Source organism: Haliotis rubra, unplaced genomic scaffold, assembly GCF_003918875.1.
Source record: "Haliotis rubra isolate DU_JTF1 unplaced genomic scaffold, ASM391887v1 Scf529, whole genome shotgun sequence".
NCBI classification, from domain to species: domain Eukaryota; kingdom Metazoa; phylum Mollusca; class Gastropoda; order Lepetellida; family Haliotidae; genus Haliotis; species Haliotis rubra.
Genome location: NW_025767223.1, coordinates 571061 through 596281, shown reverse-complemented (window position 1 = coordinate 596281; position 25221 = coordinate 571061). Strand labels below are relative to the sequence as shown.

The following is a 25221-nucleotide window of genomic DNA, read 5'->3' as shown; positions in this document are numbered from 1 at the left end:
TGACGAGCGAACACTTTGACCACTAGGCTCCCCACCGCCCTTATCAATGCAGAGCTCATGACAACACTCTGTGGAAGTTACTAGTCCAGTTACCATTCACTTGCGTATTGGGTGAATCAAACCGAATCCCTTTATGAATTCAATTCATTAATTGTCGTCAGTAGAATAAAATATTTTTAAAATAGAGTTTTTACCTTGGAATTAGTTTGCTGTTTATCTAAGTGAGATACTCAAATGGAAAAACTCGAAGCCATGCAGTAGCATAACTTGTGTCATCCTGCCAAGGCCCCTTACAACACCGTCATAATGTGATATATGTCCGCAATGTATTGTCTTTTGCTTTATAGAAAATATTAAAAAAGTTTAAACCTAAGCAATAACATGATATTTTCTTTTCTTGTTACTAACAAAATACTCATGAATAAATATTTGTACATGTTATTATATATTCGTAAAACATATCGTATTCGCCTATTAGTGTATTCACTGCTGCCCTAGTAGTAACCAACTTCATGCCTGCATACGTTTACAGATCTTAACTAAGGGGCTGACTGCAGGCAGCACACGTAGTGAACTCTGCTGTATACAAATTCATCTTGTATATTGTACATAAGACATGCATATTGCTGTTGTGTTTTTTTACGCCAAGTGTCACACAACATGAACTGAGAACGAACCTCCTCCTTCATCTTGTTGACGAGGTAGTCCACCTGGTCCATCAGTGTCTCCAGCTTCTTCTCACTGCTGTCTTCCTCGTGGCGCAGGCTCATTGCTCGGTTCAACGGGAAGAAGTCAAAGTTGTTCTTCTCCAGCTGAAACATCACAGTGTACTCTAGATCACCATGTCCCAAGACAAGTGGCAATGAGATATGTACTCTAGATCACCATGTCCCAAGACAAGTGGCAATGAGAAATCTAACAAGATCATCATGTCCCAAGACAAGTGGCAATGAGAAATCTAACAAGATCACCATGTCCCAAGACAAGTGGCAATGAGAAATCTAACAAGATCACCATGTCCCAAGACAAGTGGCAATGAGAAATGTAACAATCACCATGACTCAAGACAAGTGGCAATGAGAAATGTAACAAGATCACCATGTCCCAAGACAAGTGGCAATGAGAAATGTAACAAGATCACCATGTCCCAAGACAAATGGCAATGAGAAATCTAACAAGATCACCATGTCCCAAGACAAGTGGCAATGAGAAATCTAACAAGATCACCATGTCTCAAGACAAGTGGCAATGAGAAATGTAACAAGATCACCATGTCCCAAGACAAGTGGCAATGAGAAATGTAACAAGATCACCATGTCCCAAGACAAGTGGCAATGAGAAATCTAACAAGATCACCATGTCCCAAGACAAGTGGCAATGAGAAATCTAACAAGATCACCATGTCCCAAGACAAGTGGCAATGAGAAATGTAACAAGATCACCATGTCCCAAGACAAGTGGCAATGAGAAATCTAACAAGATCACCATGTCCCAAGACAAGTGGCAATGAGAAATCTAACAAGATCACCATGTCCCAAGACAAGTGGCGATGAGAAATCTAACAAGATCACCATGTCCCAAGACAAGTGGCAATGAGAAATGTAACAAGATCACCATGTCCCAAGACAAGTGGCAATGAGAAATCTAACAAGATCACCATGTCCCAAGACAAGTGGCAATGAGAAATCTAACAAGATCACCATGTCCCAAGACAAGTGGCAATGAGAAATCTAACAAGATCACCATGTCCCAAGACAAGTGGCGATGGGAAATCTAACAAGATCACCATGTCCCAAGACAAGTGGCAATGAGAAATCTAACAAGATCACCATGCCTCATGTCAGATAGCAAGACATATCAACACTAGATTATAGCGTCTCATAAATAGTGGTAATAAGATAACACTGGATCACCATGGAAACAAGAAAACAATTCAACGAAAAATCAAGCAAATAAGAAGAAGAAAGTCCAAATACTACTCAATCACCTCCCTTGCTGCTGCCAAGAGTGAGAGAATTTTGTTTAATTCCATTTTTGACAGTATTTCAGTAGCATATCTAAATGTAATGCTGGCAACTTAGATAATCAGTGTAATTCTGAGATTGTGAATATGAACTAATTCAGTGGAAGCAAGGGAGGCATAATGCTGATAGAGCCAACTGTCTAATCAATCAGTGTAATTCTGAGAAATGTAATTGTGAATTTGAAATGGGTAATTTGGCAATCTAGTGATCAACAGCATCAGAGCATCGAGTCTGTACGCTGAACTCCAGTGGATAACAAAGACATATGTCAACTTGGCTGTCAGTGAGCCTGACTACCCGATCCTGTTAGTCGCCTTTTACAACAATCCTAGGGTAACTCTCGTATGTAGTGAGGTCATCACTTACCAAATTTGCAATGAAAAGCTCCAGGGCAGTGTAGTCATTGGGCCTCGTCTCATCCAGATGGATGAAGAAGAAGAGGTACGCCCACTGGTTGTGTTCTGTCTTCACATGCTTCTCGAAACCCTGAAATGACATTTTGAAATATTCATATGAATGTATTCTTGAAACCCGAAAATTACATAAATACTAGTATATCCATAACTGCACTCTTCAAACACTGCTATGACATACATGTACTCATATATGTATTTCCAACCTTGACTCAAATAGCTGACAAAGCTGTAATATTGTTGAAAGGCCACGGTGTTGGCTGCAATCATCCCATCAAGAAGGTCCAGATCATGACTCAACTAGCTACAGGTTACTGTGACCAAGCAATAATACTGCAGAGTGTATGTGAAAAACAAGTAATTTAATACTTTCTGACTTAAGGCTTCAGCAATATAGCCTTATCATGTTCATGTAACATACACAGTCCATCAGACAAAGCATCAAATTTCATCAGATTTGAGATAAGTCATGGGAATTCTAAATGATTATATGCAGCCTTAGATGAAGCTATACTGAGTGAGTGAGTTGGGATTTTAAGCCACATTTAGCATTATTCCAGCAATATCACGGCAGGGGACACCAGAAATGGGCTTCACTCATAGTACCCATGTGGGGAATCCAACCCGGTGTAACAGGCCAAACTTTCCCCCTGGTCTAACCTTCCCCGGGGAAACTTTGGGCTAGGACAAACTTTCCCTGGGGAAACTTTTGCCTAGGCCAAACTTTCCCCTGGGTTTAATCTTCCCCGGGGAAACTTTGGCCTAGGCCAGATTCTCCCCGGGGAAAGTTTAGACCGGGGAAGAAATGGCCCGCTACACGGGGTCTTCAGCATGACAAGTGAATGCTTTAACCACGGGGCTACCCCACCGCCCCAAGCTTTACTCACTGTGATACTGACTAGACACCAGATTTGTTAACAGTTACATGATACAATACTGCCTTGTGTCAAGCTTGGTAATGGTGTGGAACCCTATCAATGTTTGATGACCTGTTGACAGTTTCATAGCAACACAAGATCTTTCTACACGTAGACATTTTCTGGAGTAATATAACTCTAGGTCTTCGGCATAATGCAACTGAAAGATTGTTTATATTTTTTATCACAGCAGTGTACGGCACTCACCCCTGCTTGACGTTCGAAGTCATAGCTTTCCCGGCTGCAGATGAAACAGTTTGACTTCATGTCATGGTCGATTTGCCACTGGAAACAATAGAACGTTGTTCAAAGTTGACTCCAAAGTTTGAGGTACAGCAGATATACAAGGAGTTTTACATGATTATTATTGCAGCAAACTATCATTATGACAAACTTGAAGAGACCACTATTTTGGTTTTGCATACATGCATTTGGACTGAAATATACAGCAAGTGCCTGAGACCAGAACATGCTGATACCTGGCAGTTGATTATGAGCGGGCTCGTACACGTAGCTTACTGTACATCACATTATTTCATTTTCTGACTGGTAAATACCAGCATACAGTGAAGCTCTGTCTGCTTGAAGCTGATGACCTTGAAATGTTCTTGGCCAAGGGTGAATACTTCATTGACAGATTTATTCTAAAATTCCTGAAAATAATAATTGAACATTTCTTTATAATGGACTCATTGTTTAGCTAACTGTTATGGCTTGAATTAAAGTTACCTTATTGTCTCTAAGCTCAGAGAAGGTGTCCACGATGATACCAAAGATGATGTTGAGGCCGATGGTGGTGATAAGGATGAAGAAGACGGTGTCGAACACAGTCACACCCAGGTGAAAATGGTAATCTCTTCCAGCCAAGGAAGGTTCCATCACCTAGCAAAACAAGAATGAGTAAGTTTACTTCCACTATCAAAAATAATGTAGGAGCATCATGGGACAAACCATCCTGGGTTATCCAGGGGTTAAAAGGGTTCCTTTCTGATAAATACCCTGGGCCCATCCACCATATATTTGTTTCGAGTCTATTTAAATAACACTATGCTTGATTCAAATGACACAACACTAGATCAAATGACACAATGCTTGATCTAAATGACACAATGTTTGATCTAAATGATACAATGCTTGATCTAATTGACACAATGCTTGCTTCAAATGACTCAATGCTTGCTTTAAATGGTCTCAGCATGTGATTCAAATGACACAATGCTTGTTCAGAATTAAACAAAACTACAACAAATCACAAGGTGTTTTTATGACTGAAACAACTGCCATACCAGTAATGTACTTTTCAATGATGTCTGCAGTATAACTGGAAAGTCTTGCATGAAAGCCTGAGGACCCTCGTTACCTTAAAACATTTTCCCAAGTCTGATGGTAGATGGTTCATATCAGTGAAAACCATGATCAGCAGATTCAAACATCATGGTTAAGATACACCAACATAGCCCCCTTTCGTAGCATCCATTTTACTATGAACTAAGACTGATGACTGGTGCAGATGGATCTCAGATTCCAACCCTAGACGGCAGATCATGACAGCTAACTGGACATAACACTGATTACAGCATTGCAACTCCTTGCACATGTGAACCTGTTGGGGGCGGTGGAGTAGCCTAATGATTAAAGCGTCCACTCCTCACGCTGAAGACCCGGATTTGATTCTCCACATGGGAACAATATGTATAGCCCATTCCTGGTGTTCCGTGATATTGCTGGAATATTGCTGAAAGCGGCGTAAAAACCATACTCACTCTGAGCCTGAGAACCTCCATCACTTACATTATACACCCCTTCAATGAGACCATGGTGAATCATGGTGGTGAGGCACTCGTAGATGGTGCGGCAGTGACGTCCGTCCGCTGCGGTGAGGACATTCCTATAGAAAGCGAAGCTGACTAGGGAGAAGATGTACATGATGGCGATCCCGAGCAGCGCTACCAGAACCAGAGACCAACCTGTAGTAACACAAGGATGAGGGGAGGTGAAATCACAAGACATTATAGGTTGTTATAATGACTTCTTTGAGAGCCATTTAGAAGTTGGAGCAGAAGGAAGGATAACAATATATGGATGAACAACTTCTTTATTGCAGCGAGAGTGACATTTTGGTGTAGGTTCATCACTTGCTTGATAACAGTGTTAGAACCTTCACCGAAACGTCGCTCTCACTGCAATAAAGAAGTTGTTCATCCATATATACTGTTTTCCTTCCATTGTCATAACAGCATATGCATATTTAGCTCGTGCATCATGTCATCATCATTACCCAGCAGCTATTACAGGGTGCATCGTGAGCTGTCTGATGCAGCTGTTCAGGGTGGAAACAGTGTATGAAATAAGGCCCGTCCGACCGCCCGAGACGATCTAGATTTCTGACGGATGGTCTAAATTTACAGCTAGCCAGCCCGTTGGTCTGGTAATTTTTTTTGATGTTCCATACATCTGAGTAAATTCACCATATTTGGTCTGGTTAAATCCATTTTGGGGTGGTAACATTTTAAAGTTACCAGCCCTGATGTCTGGCTGGATTTTGGGCTTATTTCATACACTGGTGGAAAGTATTAACGGTTTCCCTCCACTCAATATTTGAGTCCCTATTTCAGATAGTTCAAACCACAACAAATGAACAACACTTATTAAAACAAAGATGTTTGCACAGTGATATGCATGTTTGTGTGTATTGGTGTGTGGCTGGATGTACTAGAACTGCTGGTTTTTGTGCCAACCCACAGAGATACCAACTTCAGCTTAACATGGACACCCTACTGGGCTCTTAACAAATCCTCATCCCCAATGTGAAATATCATATGACCCAAGTCAGGTTAGGTTTTCAGTGACATGTTTGTCTACAGACCACCCTTGACTCGTGAGTTCGTGAGTTCGTGAGTGAGTGTGAGAGTGAGTGAGTGAGTGAGTGAGTGAGAGAGTGAGTGAGTGAGTGAGTGAGTGAGGTTTTACGCTGCTTTTAGCAATATTCCAGCAATATCATGGTGGAGGACACAAGAAATAGGATTCTGACATTGTGCCCATGTGGGGAATCGAACCTGGGTCTTTGCCGTGACGAGCGAATGCTTTAACCACTAGGCTACCCCACTGCCCCACACCATTGTAAGACCACCCTTGACTCTTACATATTTGAAAAATATCCTTAAAATCAATTTATATGTAGTTTGAACGATCAAATGTTTGAAAACAGATAAAAACCTAGTGATAATAGAAAACCCTTTGACTGCTACTTGACAAACAAATTCAGTAAGCCCACTTTTACAAGGCGTTTAGCAATATAACAGCAATATCATCACCAGGAACACCAGAAATGGGCTCCACATACTGTACCAATGTTGGCAATTGAACCTTGGTCTACAGCCTGACAAGCAAATGCCTTAACCACTAGGCCAGCTCACCAGCCTTGACCCAACAAGACATGACTAGAAAGAATGATGTGTGCTGACCGTTGCGTGTGACGGCCTGGATCACCCTCTTCAGCAGCTGGTTGAGCATCGCCATGTGGAGGAGGTGCAGGGAAAAGAAGTAGCCGTACAGGGCGGTGCCGCTCACTGAGAAGCCCAGGAAGCACTGCAACAGATGACACACGTGGGAATACTGACACTAGAATACTGGAGTACTGACACTAGAATACTGATGCTAGAATACTGGAATACTGACACTAGAATACTGATGCTAGAATACTGGAATACTGACACTAGAATACAAGGCTAGAATACTGGAATACTGACACTAGAATACTGAAATACTGACACTAGCATACTGATGCTCGAATACTGGAATACTGACATTAGAATACTGGAATACTGACACTAAAATACTGATGCTAGAATACTGGAATACTGATGTTAGAATACTGGAATACTGACACTAGAATACTGGAATACTGACACTACAACACTGGAATACTGACACTAAAATACTGGAATACTGACACTAGAATACTGACACTAGAAGACTGGAATACTGACACTAGAATACTGATGCTAGAATACTGACATTAGAATACCAGAATACTGATGCTAGAATACTGGAATACTGATGCTAGAATACTAGAATACTGACACTAGAATACTGGAATACTGACACTAAAATACTGGAATACTGACACTACAACACTGGAATACTGACACTAGAATACTGGAATACTGACACTAGAAGACTGGAATACTGACACTAGAAGACTAGAATACTGACACTAGAATACTGGAGTACTGACACTAGAATACTGGAGTACTGACACTAGAATACTGGAATACTGACACTGGAATACTGACACTAGAATAATGGCAATAAAATACTGATGCTAGAATACTGGAATACTGACACTAGAATACTGGAGTACTGACACTAGAATACTGGAATACTGATGATAGAATACTGGAGTACTGACACTAGAATACTGGAATACTGACAATAAAATACTGATGCTAGAATACTGGAATACTGACACTAGAATACTGGAATACTGACACTAGAATACTGGAATACTGACACTAGAAGACTGGAATACTGATGCTAGAATACAGACACTAGAATACTGGAATACTGACACTAGAATACTGGAATACTGACACTAGAATACTGGAGTACTGACACTAGAATACTGGAGTGCTGACACTAGAATACTGGAATACTGACACTAGAATACTGGAATACTGACACTAGAATACTGACTATCATTAGACTGGTATAATTGTACAATGTCGACACTTAAATACTCGTACTGTTATACCAGATGTTAATTTGTAATGAGTGAGTGACTTTAGTTTTATGCCGCACTCAGCAATATTCCTGCTATATGGCAGCTGTTAAATTGTAGACACAAAATTTGGACGAAAACTGTGGATAAAAAACACTATTAAAAGAGTCAAAGTCAATATTTCTGCTGTGATAAGAGAAAAATACAAATACCAAAGAATACAAATTCTAAAAAATCCCTAAAAAGCAAAAGGCATATGATGACATTCTGGTCGTTGTGTATAATATCATAAAGGAACACCACTTAGTTATTTTGATTTGAACCATATAAAAAAATTATTACAAATGGACAGAATGATGGACTGACAGGCAACCTGGTAATTATATTCCTCTCCATTATATAATGGGGAATAACAAGGCAGGTCAAAGTTCACACACTTACAATGTAGTAGAACGTGAGAAACCCGAAAAACTTCACTTCAAGATGGCCGCCCTTCTTCTGTTCCTCCTCCTCATTTTCGACCTTCGAATGGATCCGTTTGGGTGTGATCATCCTAGAAGCAGAACGTTCTCACATAAGAGGCTACCACCATACCCTACCTCACTAAAACCTTCCCTACAAGAGTCTTCAACCAACATCGTTTGTCACCATCGTCCCTTTCCCCTTATCTATCCTAGCCACCATTGCTCTCCTTAAATTGGTTTCCTTCCCATTCCAACACTCTAACACCACGGTTATACCAGGCTGGAGACCGAGTTACGACCGAACTATGGCCTTTGCTCGCCATCACTCGCTAAGACTCGCAATAAGGTCGCAAATTAGTCTCAACGCGGTCTCCATGGTCTCAAACATGGTCTCTATGGTCGCAATTACTCTCCATCGGTCGCAAAGGGGTTTGTGAGTGTTTTTATTGTAAAAAAACACTCGCAAAAGTTGTGCGACCGATGACAGTCAAAAGAGGTCTCAAATGTGGTCGCAATGAGATCGCATAGGTCTTAATGCACTCTCAATTTCGGTCATTGATTGTAACAGAGTCCCCATTCGGTTGCATCAATGATGGCAAAGTGTTAGGAGTTTTTCAGTCGCTACGTATTGTTCCTACTAATCCTGGTTGAGTTGCAACTCGATCTCATACTCGCAGCGATGGTCACAACGATCGCCACAGGGCTCGGTCAGAACTCTTAATTCGGTAGCAAGTCGATCTCTAATGGTTGCAAGGGGGTTGCAACTGGGTTGAAGCAGACTTGCATATAGCTCATAAACTAGAAGCGAGAAACTGAGACCTGATTGAGATCTATGAGACTAATGAGAGTGGTCTCATAATCAGGTCGCAATAAAACTGGGGAATTTTCTGTTATCAGTCGCAAATAACTTTTGGTGTAATCGCAAATGGCAAGCAATTGAACGACTCACCGTGACCCTCTTCGAGTTCACAATCGCGATGGTCGTAACATGACCATAACGGAGTGGCAGTTTGGTGTAACCATACCCTAACTCTACCAAACTGTTGCTCCACTAATTGACTGACATACATGACCTTTCTCACAAATATAATTTCCTCACAAACATCTCTTTCTTCACAAACCCCACATTCCTGTCATACATAATTTCCCTGTTACGCGACAGTTTTCAACCTACTTCCACAGCCTTGAAGTCCTTTATCCCTGGAAGGTGGGTGGTTGGAGATGAAGTAGCTGATGACGATCATCAGGGAGAGGATGTTGTGGATGCCACCGAGGATGAAGGTCATGTAGTAGGCGCCAGTCCATTTGTCTGTTCTGGGGACAGCACTGGAAGCAAAGCAGTCAGTTAATCAATCTGAGGGAATACACTTATATCAATGTTTAAATGAAGATGTCAACAAGCTCACAGTAGAAGCTTGAGTGAGTCTCACAGTCGTTGAACCTCGTTATCTTCTCATCAACTCCGCCCTGTCTGTAATGATGCTTTTCCTTTCTTTCTCCCATCTTACTGGGGCTCCATTTCAATGTAAAAATTTTCTTTGTTTCTTGCAAAATTATATATATATATACACTCACAGAACCGTGATTCGTGGATATAAGGGAAGTGTGGTGAAAATCATATTTTAAATACACAATTTCATTTTGTATACTGACTGATTATTTTATTCATTGATTCAGCGAATTTTAAAATGCCAGATATTTCACCCATGAATGAAACGTTTGTTTACGGATGCCATATGCAATCATCACCCATTCGTGTTCCCACAAAATGTGATGTCACCTTGTTTCGTGGATTACGTAGTCGGTTAAAATGTATCACTGTGTACGACAGTCCATTGCAATAAGTATTGACACCTAGGAAAGCAGATGACGAGATGTGAGAAGGTTGGTGCTAACAAATCTTTTTACTTGACATATTGTAGAGATAAAACTTGGTATTGGTGGCAATAGTGATCTTGGGTTATTTATCTCAGTGTTGGACAATTAGATTTAGTGTACTTACGTGTAATGCAGATATTCGAACCTTTTGTCAGCTTAGGTGTGGCACTGTGTGTACATCAAAAGTATCGCCGTGCCATCATAATGAGACTTAATTTACTGAGGTAGCATGGTAATTACCGTGATCCACTAATCAAGGTTATCAACGAATTTAGGTTACAGTTCTGTATCTACTCAGAGACTCTATTCAACCTACTCTTATGAATGAGGTGACAGTAAAGTTTGGGGGCAATGTATTTGTAAAAAAGCATTAAAAATGTTACATTTGATTTTTTGTTTGAAAAGAATCCCTTGAAAATAAGGTTTTAATTACATTACAAAAAACATAATCATAAAGGTCTCTCTTTGTTATATTCTAATTATTCCAAATATAGTCATTCTATTCAACTAGTAATTAAATACTAACTATCAGCCCTCAGGGAAGCTACCATATAATTTATTCCCCCCAAAATTATGTATTTACATTACAATATTGAATTAAAAACTTCAAATGAATTAATGCAACGTTAATGCATTAAATTGACTCTAGAGCCCTCTATTGGCCGAAAATTATTTCACGCGAACTGTCAACCCCATAGAGCTATGTTCTTTGGAGCACTCTGTACAAATATCGTATGCACAACTTGTGACTGAAACCAGTTTGGCAAACACTGACAACACCACTTGCGACAGCTTTCGATGTACGGAGTAATTCTTTACATTCGATATATGGCAAGTATTCTCTGTTTGGAAGCTGTTTGCCTGGATGTTTCAATTATCGATTTCAGGCAAGTCGTGAGGGACAATAAGTCTTTATTTCATAGTTGCAAAATAGAAAAAAGACTGTTATAAGGGCATGTTTATATATTGAAGTCACAATTGTTGTAGCTTGAAGATTGTTTGTGCAGCTGGGCTCTGGTAAGCCCATATAAAACAGACACAGGTATACAAGATAAGATCACTTTATGATGCTTGGCCTTCAAGTCTGACCTTGGAACAACTCCAATCAAGTAGTGTGAAACTTGTACCTTTTGTCTCTGTCATGTTGCTGAACATCATAGAATCAATATCTTTCATTGAAAAAACAGACACAAAAAAATAAACTGGTCAGGCAGAGTATAGGATTCAAGCTGTGATTGGTAGATGTTTTCCGGGTAACCATGGTAAAAGGGACAATGTATCACTTACTCTGCAGCGTTGGCAGGGTTCTCTTGCCATGTGACCAATACGAGAAAGGCAATAGCGACAGACACGATCATCACTAGTATGTTCACCCATGGCCTGCAAGGAGAAGAAAAATAGCAGTCCAAATTTAAAGGAACTTTAAGGTGAGGACACATCCCTAATGGTGGCAATTATCTCAAGAATAAGGTTATCAGACTTGGGATTGGCTGTGTGTGGCGCAAGAGTGCAGGTGAAAAAATATGTGATGAGTCAGCACATGCCAGACTGAGCCAATGGCAAGTATTCGTGTATATCTGTTGAGTTGGCAGTTTCTATATCTAGACAATGGCAAGTATTCGTGTATATCTGTTGAGTTGGCAGTTTCTATATCTAGACAATGGCAAGTATTCGTGTATATCTGTTGAGTTGGCAGTTTCTATATCTAGACAATGGCAAGTATTCGTGTATATCTGTTGAGTTGGCAGTTTCTATATCTAGACAATGGCAAGTATTCGTGTATATCTGTTGAGTTGGCAGTTTCTATATCTATACAATGGCAAGTATTCGTGGTATATCTGTTGAGTTGGCAGTTTCTATATCTATACAATGGCAAGTATTCGCGGTATATCTGTTGAGTTGGCAGTTTCTATATCTAGACAATGGCAAGTATTCGTGTATATCTGTTGAGTTGGCAGTTTCTATATCTATACAATGGCAAGTATTCGTGTATATCTGTTGAGTTGGCAGTTTCTATATCTAGACAATGGCAAGTATTCGTGTATATCTGTTGATATCTGTTGGCAGTTTCAATACCTAGACAATGGCAAGTATTCGTGTATATCTGTTGAGTTGGCAGTTTCTATATCTAGACAATGGCAAGTATTCGTGTATATCTGTTGAGTTGGCAGTTTCAATACCTAGACAATGGCAAGTATTCGTGTATATCTGTTGAGTTGGCAGTTTCTATATCTAGACAATGGCAAGTATTCGTGTATATCTGTTGAGTTGGCAGTTTCAATACCTAGACAAATGGCAAGTATTCGTGTATATCTGTTGAGTTGGCAGTTTCTATATCTAGACAATGGCAAGCATTCGTGTATATCTGTTGAGTTGGCAGTTTCTATATCTAGACAATGGCAAGTATTCGCGGTATATCTGTTGAGTTGGCAGTTTCTATATCTAGACAATGGCAAGTATTTGTGTATATCTGTTGAGTTGGCAGTTTCTATATCTAGACAATGGCAAGTATTCGTGGTATATCTGTTGAGTTGGCAGTTTCTATATCTAGACAATGGCAAGCATTCGTGTATATCTGTTGAGTTGGCAGTTTCTATATCTAGACAATGGCAAGTATTCGTGTATATCTGTTGAGTTGGCAGTTTCTATATCTAGACAATGGCAAGTATTTGTGTATATCTGTTGAGTTGGCAGTTTCTATATCTAGACAATGGCAAGTATTCGTGTATATCTGTTGAGTTGGCAGTTTCAATACCTAGACAATGGCAAGTATTCGTGTATATCTGTTGAGTTGGCAGTTTCTATATCTAGACAATGGCAAGTATTCGTGTATATCTGTTGAGTTGGCAGTTTCAATACCTAGACAATGGCAAGTATTCGTGTATATCTGTTGAGTTGGCAGTTTCTATATCTAGACAATGGCAAGTATTCGCGGTGTATATCTGTTGAGTTGGCAGTTTCAATACCTAGACAAATGGCAAGTATTCGTGTATATCTGTTGAGTTGGCAGTTTCTATATCTAGACAATGGCAAGCATTCGTGTATATCTGTTGAGTTGGCAGTTTCTATATCTAGACAATGGCAAGTATTCGTGTATATCTGTTGAGTTGGCAGTTTCTATATCTAGACAATGGCAAGTATTTGTGTATATCTGTTGAGTTGGCAGTTTCTATATCTAGACAATGGCAAGTATTCGTGTATATCTGTTGAGTTGGCAGTTTCTATATCTAGACAATGGCAAGCATTCGTGTATATCTGTTGAGTTGGCAGTTTCTATATCTAGACAATGGCAAGTATTCGTATATCTGTTGAGTTGGCAGTTTCTATATCTAGACAATGGCAAGTATTTGTGTATATCTGTTGAGTTGGCAGTTTCTATATCTAGACAATGGCAAGTATTTGTGGTATATCTGTTGAGTTGGCAGTTTCTATATCTAGACAATGGCAAGTATTAGAGTGTATATCTGTTGAGTTGGCAGTTTCTATATCTAGACAATGGCAAGTATTCGTGTATATATCTGTTGGCGTTGGCAGTTTCTATATCTAGACAATGGCAAGTATTCGTGTATATCTGTTGAGTTGGCAGTTTCTATATCTAGACAATGGCAAGTATTCGTGTATATCTGTTGAGTTGGCAGTTTCTATATCTAGACAATGGCAAGTATTCGTGTATATCTGTTGAGTTGGCAGTTTCAATACCTAGACAATGGCAAGTACATGTATTTGTGCATAGCTGTTGAGTTGGCAGTTTCAATACCTAGACAATGGCAAGTACATGTATTCGTGTATATCTGTTGAGTTGGCAGTTTCAATAGCTAGACAATAGCAAGCATTCCTGTATATCTGTTGAGTTAGCACTTTTGATACCTAGACAATGGCAAGTATTCCTGTATATCTGCTGACTTAGCAATTCCAATACCTAGACAATGGCAAGAATTCATGCATATCTGTTGACTTAACAGTTTCTATACCTACACAATGGCAAGAATTACTGACCAGCTCTGGACAAACAAACGGGCCATAGGGTTTGCATGGACCTTCCGCTGGTACTTGATGTCTGCGATAATGTCTTGAGACCAATCCATGAAGTCTCGCAGCTTGTTGCTAGGCGATGACCTGTCCACATCATACTTGAACTTTTCCTTAATTTCCTCACGGAGTACGTTCTGTACACGGAATAATGGTGTTTCAACAAGTAGAAAAAAAGGTTCACATGGAATAATTCAGGACATAATAAAGAAATGGCGGGAAATTCTTTGCATTTCAGTGCCAATACAAACTTAATGACATAATGGCATGGTCGAAGGAAGTTTGGTACCTGATGGAACATGCACTAAACATACTTTTTAGGCTTAATGTTAAATATATAAAGCTTGTAATATATTATTGTAATAAAAGAATGAAGATTGATTGACTGATTTGTTTGTTGTTTAAAGCTGCAATCAGCAAATGTTCCAGCTATATGGTGGCAGTCTGTAAATGATTGAGTCTGGACCAGACAATCCAGTGATCAACAGCATGAGCATCAATCTTCATAATTTGGATACAATGACCTGTGCCAACAAGGTCAGCAAGCCTGACCACCTGATCCTGTTAGTTGTCTCTACTGACAAGTATGGGTTGCTGAAGAACCAATTCTAACCCAGATCTTCACAGTATCACATACTGGAAAGGATATTATATACTGGAAAGGATATTATCACATACTGGAAAGGGTATTATCACATACCGGAAAGGATATTATCACATACCGGAAAGGATATTATCACATACTAGAAAGGATATTATCATATACCCGGTACTGGAAAGAGTATTATCACATACTGGAAAGGATATTATCATATACTGGAAAGGGTATTATTACATACTGGAAAGGGTATTATCACATACTAGAAAGGGTATTATCACATACTGGAAAGGATATTATCACATACCGGAAAGGGTATTATCATATACTCGAAAGGGTATTATCACATACTGGTAAGGGTATTATGACATACCGGAAAGGATATTATCACATACCGGAAAGGATATTATCACATACCGGAAAGGGTATTATCACATACTGGAAAGGGTATTATCACATACTGGAAAGGGTATTATCATATACTGGAAAGGGTATTATCACATACTGGAAAAGGTATTATCTCATACTAGCAAGGGTATTATTACATACTAGAAAGGGTATGACCAATCACTGACAAGGAAGGGGTTCAACTAGCTGACTTGGAAGGTGGATCAGTAGTTCAGCTGTTGTCTATACACTTCAATGTCAAAGAGCACATCTAAGCTATATTATGAGTGACATGTGGCACACTTCAAAGACAACATGTTTCTATCTCTGGCTTTGATCTTGTTGATCTGAAGTAAACATTTTCTCAGGAGGAGAAGTGCCCCATCTTTACACCTGGATCCACTGTTTGTTTGTCCTGTTTGTGTAGAGCAAGCTAGTGACCCTGACTGACCAGTAACTAACAGAACTGGGTGGTCAGGCTCACTGACCTCACTGCTGTGTTGTGTCCAGTGTTTTATGGGACCTGTGATTCCTGCATATTGGACGCAGAAATTTGATGAAGTACCCCCAAACTAAAATCCTGTGCGTCCTTGTGGACGCAATATCATTTTTTTCTGGGAAAGAACTTTCTGAGTTTGTAATATCCCATATTAAAACATTATTCGAATGATATTGAAAGTAACACACATTATAACATAACCACTATCAAATGGGAAGCATCCATGATCATTGATTTCATGCAAATTGATGTACTCCCAATTTTGGAAACGGACTCTCAGAATTCATATGCCCGGAGTCCCCAGGACTCCAGGTTCGAAGAGCTATGTAAAACCCTGTGTATCCTAATTGTGTTGATAGATGCTTCTGATGTCAGTCACTAGATTGTGTAATCCAGACTCTTGCGCACTCTACTGGCCGAAAATGATTTCAAGCAAACCCAAGTTATGTTCCTTGGAGCGCTCTTTACAAATATCCTATGCACAACTTGTGATTAAAACCAGTTGGGCAAACACTGACAGACCACAGTGAGACCACAGACAGATACATCTGGAATATGACCAAATGAGGTGCAGTGATTGGATGTCTGGATTCCAAACATTTGTAACCACCATTCTCAAAGCCATTTTTAAAGATGGCTGCCTCCGTACATGAAAGAAATGACCAAAGTAACAATCTACAGTCTGTACGTATATATGTTGGTATATGCAACAAACAAGAAGTAGTTATCAATAATATCATTTTCTTATGTTATAAATCTGGCAGTGGCCTCTTACCTTGTCTTTGACATGGAAGTAGATCTTCTGGAGGATGTCTTCCTTCAGAACCTCAATGGAAAGGGTGTTGTCAAAGAAGTAGGTCCATGCAATCTCACTCTCTGGTGTCTTGATCAGCACTGCAACCAGAGACACGGACACGTTGAGGCAGATGCACTGATAAGCATGTAGACGATGAATGTGTTTCAGGCATTAAGATGTCTGTCGTGTGAGAGACACAAACAGGGACGTGGCGGACAAGGCATTGACTTACTGGGTTTAGTGATCTCCTCGTGAAGATCCATCATGCGACACAGGATGTGGTAGTACGCAAAGCCGACGTCACTCACCAGGTTGGCAAGCTGGGCTGTTTCCGTTGTTCTCTAGAGAACAAAGATAATAATAATAGTGATTGTAATGATGACAACCCAACTTCTCTCTCTTCTGCATTATATTTCGATCGGTAAAACATGATGATGATGATGATGATGATGATGACGATGATACGTATACGTTGCACTCGGCAATATTCCAGCTATATGGCGGCAGTCTGTAAATAATCGAGAGTGGACCAGACAATCCAGTGATCAACACCATGACCATCGATCTACACAGTTGGGATACGATGACCTGTTTCAACAAAGTCAGCGAGCCTGACCATCCGATACGTTAGTCGCCTTTTACGACAAGCATGGGTTGCTGAAGACCAATTTTAACCCGGATTAATGCTGATGGTGATGATGATGGTGATGGTGATGATGATGATGATGATGATGATGGATATTTGTACTGAAGCATTTTCATCCAAGAACACCTCCTCATATTCCCCCATCAAGAAATATCAAACAAGAAGTCAGTTGAAAATGTCAGCCTCTGAATACAGACTTTTTTCAGTTAGAGAAACTTGTTAAATCCATGTAAATGTGTCCTCAATAGTAACCAAAACTGTAAAACATTTGGGTAATATTTGTCATAGATGAACATTTATCATCTGAAATTATCATTTATTTCATCATGATAGTGAATATGGTTTTATGGCACTTTTGACAATATTCCAGCAATATCACATCGGGGGCATCAGAAATGGATTTCATACTTTGTAACCATGTAGGGAATCAAACCCATGTCTGCAGCATTATAAGTGAATGCTGTACCCATCCCTCCCATCCTTAATCATAATGAAAACATCAGTGCTATCTCTCCTTGCAACAAGTCTGAATTTATGAAGTTAGTTGTAATCAAATAGTAACTGCATGCACTAGTACCACAAGTAGCCTGAAGAGGTTGGATTTGACATGCAAAAATGATTGTCTTTTTCCTATTTCATTTGAATGATAATTAGCACAAAATACATAAATTTCCACAGTCGTTTTTTTTATCAAATATACAAATATGAATTATCATGATAACTATTACATATTATCACTATTTAATAGCATGTTTTCAAATATAATAACAAACAAGCAAACAGATGTAGTATAAGTAATGACCTCTCAAAGAGACTATTTATGGTACAACCTATATACACTTATTTCACATGCTTTGTAAACTCCGCACAACACAACAAAGAGGAAAGACATGGCAGAGAGTATCAGATGACAAGTAGGGTTGGGAGACGCTTTAAATGAACAGCAAATGCATGACATACATTGATTCAACATGGATCAGAGTATTGCTACTTCACGCTATTATTAAACCAGTCACAGAGTCTTGACATCGTCCACAAATGTCCTACTTCCTTGACCACATTTTCTGTCATCTACAGCAATATTTTCAGGTAAAACTGTTCATGAAATATCCACAACAGAGTGCAAAGAAATATTTTGAAAAATAAAAAAAACAATCTCTGTAGGAATTTTTAATTAACATGAAACAAGAGTCATCAGAAGATGACATATTCCCCCGGCCCCCACATATTCGAAAGAACAAATCATCTAACAGTTACTTAAAGTCCAGCTTGATTCCTTTTTTTAGACCAAAGCGTTTAAGTCCAAAGCATTTCCATGGAAACCAAGAAAAATAAAAATGACAAAATTATATCAAAAGGCACCACTTTAGGTTCTGTTTAATATATCTTGTTAAAAACAAATAAAACGGTTTTCGAGTTGTGCTCCGGAAATGAAGCCAACCCCTCCCTTTTGAGACTAAGTCCGAAGCATTTCCATGGAAACCAAGAAAAGTAAAAATGACAGACGGACAAGGCTCATAATAGCACTATTTTCATGATAAATTTTAACAGGTAGCTAAGAATAACATCAAATCCATCAACCCTAAACCTCCTTGTTATATATGATGAGTCTCTTAATAGAAAAGGTGTCTCGGCTTTTGTAAGGATTAAAGTGCAGCACTGACATGCAGGGTAATTGCAGGGTAAGTGCAGGATAAGTGCACCAAAGGAGTGTGCCAAACAGTATGTTGTGATTGCACAGGGGACACAGGGAAGGTCATGCATCGTCCATGTATTAAGTCAGTGAGTGATTTTAGTTTTACGCCACTTTCAGCAATATTCCAGCAATATCATGGCAGGGGACACCAGAAATGGGCTTCACACATTGCACCCATGTGGAGATTGAACCCAGGGCTTCAGCGTGACAATCGAACGCTGTAACCACTGGGTTACCCCAGTTATAAAGAAACATCTTGATACATTGATATATTTGAGACTCTGAACATAACAGGATTGTGATTTTAAAAAAGTAATTAAAGGTATTTTGTAACTGAGAAAATCTTTGAGCAGAAATAACTGGATCTAGTTTTGATGACAAGAATGACAATCATTACAGAACGACAATTCTCCGACAAAACAGACAAATACATGGCACACACAAAGATGATGTTCACAAAGACAATACAAATAATACAGGATGAGGACTTCAGATGAGGACAGAGATTACTGGATGCAACACATAAACAAACATATAGCTAGACACACGTCAGTTCCATTTGGAGCACTGCTATCCAACTGAAATGTTCTTCTATCAACATGATGGGGAGTCAAAATATACTTCCTACATCTCCTTGACTGGCATTTAGAAGCTGAAGAAATTCTTCTTAAAAAATATCTGTTAAATTCATAACTCATTAATGATGAATAATATTTTGACTGAGATCTCTAACTGGATGAGGATGAAGAATGAAACATTTATGGATGACATCTCTTTCTGATGACATTTTTCCTTGCCCCTACATCAAGTGAAGGATAAGATATTCCTGCAAACAATATGGACTGAATATCGATGTGTTTGTGTCTTCATACTTTTCCACAAGTTATTATTTTCCAGACAAAATATCATTTCATCATTAATAAGTTGTTATGAATTCGGCCTTTGAAATTCACCCTTTTAGACAAGTTCAAAGGACTATGTGAATCTCATGTCACTAGTTCTCAGAGTTTGTAGCTTGTCCTTGAACAAGACAATATATTTACTAAATTACATCTTCCGTGATTTTTATTCAAGTCAAATTTGTAGCAAAGTTGAAACACTGAAGATGGTTCAGACAAATAACCCTCAAATCCTACATACCACTGAAGACTACCATGACAAGATTTTCACTTGCCCCCAACACTATTAGTTGTCTTGGGCTAACAGACAAGCCCGAATTTCAAAGACTGTGAAATATTATGAAAATATTATAAAATATGTGATACTTAAGGTTTCCTTTAGGATATTAACCCATAATTGCATTGATATTTTAAGTATTACTTTGCGCCAGGCGGAGTATTGACAAGATAAATACAGTGTTTTGTGTAAATACGATATCCAGTGCTCCTAATGAAAGTGGCAATGATACACAGCTAAATGAATTAATATCTTCGTTTTTACCTCTCTGACATGCATGGCAGAAGTATCCTACATGATGGAAAAACATACACACAATGATCAATGATATAGAGTCATGACAAGATAATGTTTTCCTCACAACTAACAATTATGATGATGAATTCATTCCAGTGTACACTCAGACTTACCACCACAAGTTCTAAATCCTACCAGCAACATGTATGACCGACAAAAGGATATGTTAGTACAATTCACAAAAATACCACAAAATAATCAATGAAATCAAAAAGTGAATCATTTCCAAATATTTCTGTGCCACGGCAAGAGTATTAAATTTTTAATCCATTGCATTTTTAACAGTAAACCTTTGCCTTAGTACTTACAACCTACACCAGAAGATGAAACAAAAATTAAATAGGATAAATACAATAACAATAGTTTATAGAAACTACATTATTAGATACAATTCTATACAATCCAGTGTAAGGACCTTTCTCATATGAAATTTCTGTATGTTTTATAGGAAAGGTGTAATGCATATATGTGATTAAAACAAATCTTAAACAAAATACTTCAATAACATTTAGTTAATTATTTGATTAAGAGTGAGTGAGTGAGTGAGTTTAGTTTTACGCCTCACTCAGCAATATTCCAGCTATATGGCGGCGGTCAGTAAATAATCGAGTCTGCACCAGACGATCCAGTGATCAACAGCGTGAGCATCGATCTGCGCAATTGGGATACGATGACATGTGTCAACCAAGTCAGTGAGCCTGACCACCCGATCCCTTTAGTCGCCTCTTACGACAAGCATGGGTTACTGAAGATCAATATTCTAACCCGGTCATTCACAGGTCTATTTGATTAAGAAAGCTCACCTTGATGTCACCGTATGCTACCACCATGGCTTGTACAACAGAATCACTGTCAAGATACTCCATCACCTCCTGGGGAAGACAATCAGGTGATTATGTTATAAGTACTGCAGTCATATAACAGTGTGCCAGCATATGTGCAAGAAAAGACTCAGTGAAAAATGTCCAATTTACCAATAAGATTACATCAACTAAAAGGATATGGTGCTGACAGACACGTGTGTGAGAGAGTGAGTGAGTGAGAGAGTCTGGTTTTACGCCACTTTAAGCAATTTCCAGCAATATCAAGGCACAAAAACATCAATAATGGCTAACTGACAAGAATTCTGATCAGAAAGAATCTGGGATTTGAAGCTATGATTATTAGATCCTGGAATGGTGAAGGGGGGCAACTCTGTATAGTACCTGCAGAGTAATCCTTCATTTCCAGAATTAGTATATTCAGTGCATGTAGCAGCTATGAGCTATAGTTCTATATGGTGAGGAAACGGTAATACTTAACACTAGAGTAGTGAAAGTACGTAGTAATAGACACAGGTGATTAGCACTACACACTCATCTAAGGCACTTGTTACGTAGAAATTCATAATGTCTAACAATAACACATAGAGATTGTCATCCAAACAATGAATCTTAAACATTTTGTCAATATTTTACTCAACAGTAATCATGGTACACAAAGTAAATACACAAAATTGATTTTTTGAAAAGATTAATTCAACAGAGAATCACAGACATTTGGACATTATATATCCTTGTGTATTCGGTTTTCGGTCATGTAAGGATTGCCGACCAACGTAACATAAAGTGCATGAATAAATCGACAATAAACAAACCTACCTCGTTTGTTTGTTATTTATTTATGATATTCAAATATCTGACGGATTAACCTCGTGTTTCACCCGCAGAGCAGGCCTCATAGTTCGCTACGCACAGATCGTGAATACGGAAGTGACGTCATCTGTTTTCGTTCACTTCATTGGGTTCTCCGTGAAAACAGAAATCTAAGTGCAGTATTAGTGCTATGCTGATATTTTTATAATATAAAGTTGATAAACATCCAGTCCAAAAAAAGAATATTTGTAATAGTTCCAATAATAATTATTAGAAACTATGGTGCGTAATAATTTCATGTGAAAGTTAATCATGATAAGACTTTGCTAGTTACATCACATGTCCAGGCATGTTTCACTCCTCCGGGTTCGCTGACAAGGGCACGAAAACTCATCAGAAGATCTCACTACACGATCGGAGGTGCACAGCAGAGGTGGACCCAAAACACATCATGCAGGATGAGTACACTGGGCCCATGACACAGAAATATTCATTGGAGTTTCGAAAATTAAATGAGTATTTTGGAAAATGCGTAATAAGAGATGACCCTATCCAGTTTCCATATATATTTTTTCACGGCCCGGCAACGCCATTGTATATGTCATGTGATAATGATACATCATACCATAAACAAGCAGAGCTGCTTGCGCTATACTGAAAAGGTGGAGCTGACGATATTTTAGATATAGCATTTTGATTACATGAAAATTTATGCATTTGTAAACTTGGTTCTAAAACGTAACATTTACATGTGTTTGCAATCATGTACCTTCCTAAATTTCACACAAATCATTTTGTTAGTCAGTGCTGAAGCAGTCGACCTCCTGCCAAAAATAACCTGTCTGGTGACGTAATATCTCGCTAATAACCTCGAGAAATAAACACGCAAACAGGCGACCGAAAACAGATGTTGAACGAAAACAGATGACTCGAGGATATATTAAAAACATTCATTTTTAGAAAATTTTAAATAAAAAAATACAATGTAGGTCATTGTTTCTATGACAACCACATACATATATATTCTTAAAGAGAAGCAGATCTAGAGTTGGTTAAAGCTGACTGTGTCAAAAGCAGATTACTGTCGAACAACTATAAATTAGGAAAACCACCACTATATAATGTCAGTATAAAGCAGTTTTGGTTTCATTATTAAAGACATGACACAAAAGCTAGCAGTAAATAACAAATATAAACAAATTACTTTTGAAATGCAGAGAATCTCAATGGCAGTGACTTTTAGATCTTCAATATCTCAAAGTTTAGGACCAAATGGAAACTTTGAGAATATTTAAGTATCACTTAGTACCACAGACACTTGAGGCAAATCAGAAATAATTTTGAAATGCAAATTGCTGTAGTGGTCTCAAATCATAGTCAGAGCTTCTGAGTGAGTGAGTAAGTATGGATGCTTTCTTAGCAATATTCCAGCAATATCACAGCAGGGGACACCGAAAAAGGGCTTCACACATTGTACCCATGATGAGAATCTAACCCAGGTCCTCGGTGTGACGAGCAAATGCTTTAACCACAAGGCTACCCTACCGCCCCTTAAAGGGGAAGTGTACACGAAAATTAACCTTTTTGTCTTCCACTTTTTCATCGTAAGAAATGTTTGTCAAGTTGTTTTATAGCCAAAACAACACAGATATCAGAAGTAACTAATATATTTTTTGAGTTATACCAATTCAAAGTTTCCACATTAACCTAATGTTCTATGTCCACAATGAACACACCATGGCTTATGTCCCTTGGAAATGACGTCAATGGTGCCCAAATGATAAACGAATGACGTCGTTAGACCTTATTAGAACCATTTCACGTAGTGCAGGTATAGGTGTGGTTCTTGTGTCTCGATGCGCAGGCTACTGTTTTAATCCAGCTGTTGCCTGGCCGTCAGCTGGCTATGTGGTTGGTTCCACACCAGCTGTTACATTGTACAAAACGTGTTACCACTTAACCAAATTGTATAACATTCAACCTGAGTCGGTGGTCTTTCCAATCAACTTCTTTCTCCAAAACTCGAACGTACATATGCACTACATCTAGCGTGCCATAGGTGAATGTGAAGGCATTCTACGTTTGGTACATTCCTACATTTAAATCGTGTACAATATATGTCCGTCCTCTTCACATTGATGCCGAAACCATATCCAAGAACATCACAAAGATCATGCACGCCATTTTGAGAAAGTCGGCTTCCCGATAGTGATGTCATACGATCGTCAACATTGTTATACATATTTGATATTTCCATTGAGGTCAGGTTATGAATTAAAATACACCCACGATCATTTCTATGTTGCTGCTTACATTGTCAGTTCTAATGCTTCTTTAAGTATTTTTTTACATCCGTGTTTTTCGCGTGATTAATGTCAGAATTTACATCGTTTGGCTTTGGGACTAGACAGGAGACCAGTTTAAATCAGCTGGCACCAATTACGTCATAATCAAAGGGCAGTAACTCTGGCCTGTTTAGCTCGGCAAACTGAGGCCTCATAATGGCATAACATTTCAGCACTTATAGTGCGGGTTACACACTCATTGTAAGAAAAATTAGTGTATATTTTCAAACACTGATATTAAGTAATTAAAAAATTCCATTTTGGTTCACATAAGAAAAAACATGAATTTTTCGTGTACACTTCCCCTTTAAGGCTCCTGGATCATGGAGTGAGCTTCAGAGTTTTACAAGTGAGTGAGTGAGTTTAGTTTTACGCCGCTTGTAACAATATTCCAGCAATATTACGGTGGGGGACACCAGAAATGGGCTTCACACCAGAGTTTCCCTGCGGCAGATTTGAAATGAGTCTTAACATGAGACTGTATCTGGGACATCCAAAGCCATCCAAGCCAGGAGATTCCTGCATTTCGTATTCCAACTAAAACATTGAACAGCTGACAACGATTTTTAAGGATCGAAAGCAGGTAAGCACATAGTCAATAAAACAAATATGGAAAATACGGTTAGAGAGGAAAAAAACAGATAACTACAAAACTAACATCAAGGAGGATAATAAACAAGCTATATACAACAATTGACTTCA

General features: G+C 38.8%; 1 protein-coding gene across 1 annotated transcript in view; it reads right to left on the bottom strand.

The window, feature by feature from the left end:
• LOC124252890 (inositol 1,4,5-trisphosphate receptor type 3-like) overlaps positions 1-25221 on the bottom strand; it is a 169861-nt gene that overhangs the window by 3684 nt on the left and 140956 nt on the right. Inside the window, 14 exon segments of the mRNA XM_046686568.1 lie at positions 678-812; positions 2391-2510; positions 3562-3639; positions 4084-4236; positions 5146-5321; positions 6819-6942; positions 8516-8643; positions 9713-9864; positions 11704-11796; positions 14413-14582; positions 16705-16823; positions 16958-17066; positions 20508-20534; positions 21344-21412. Coding sequence (XP_046542524.1) covers positions 678-812; positions 2391-2510; positions 3562-3639; positions 4084-4236; positions 5146-5321; positions 6819-6942; positions 8516-8643; positions 9713-9864; positions 11704-11796; positions 14413-14582; positions 16705-16823; positions 16958-17066; positions 20508-20534; positions 21344-21412 — 1653 coding nt within the window.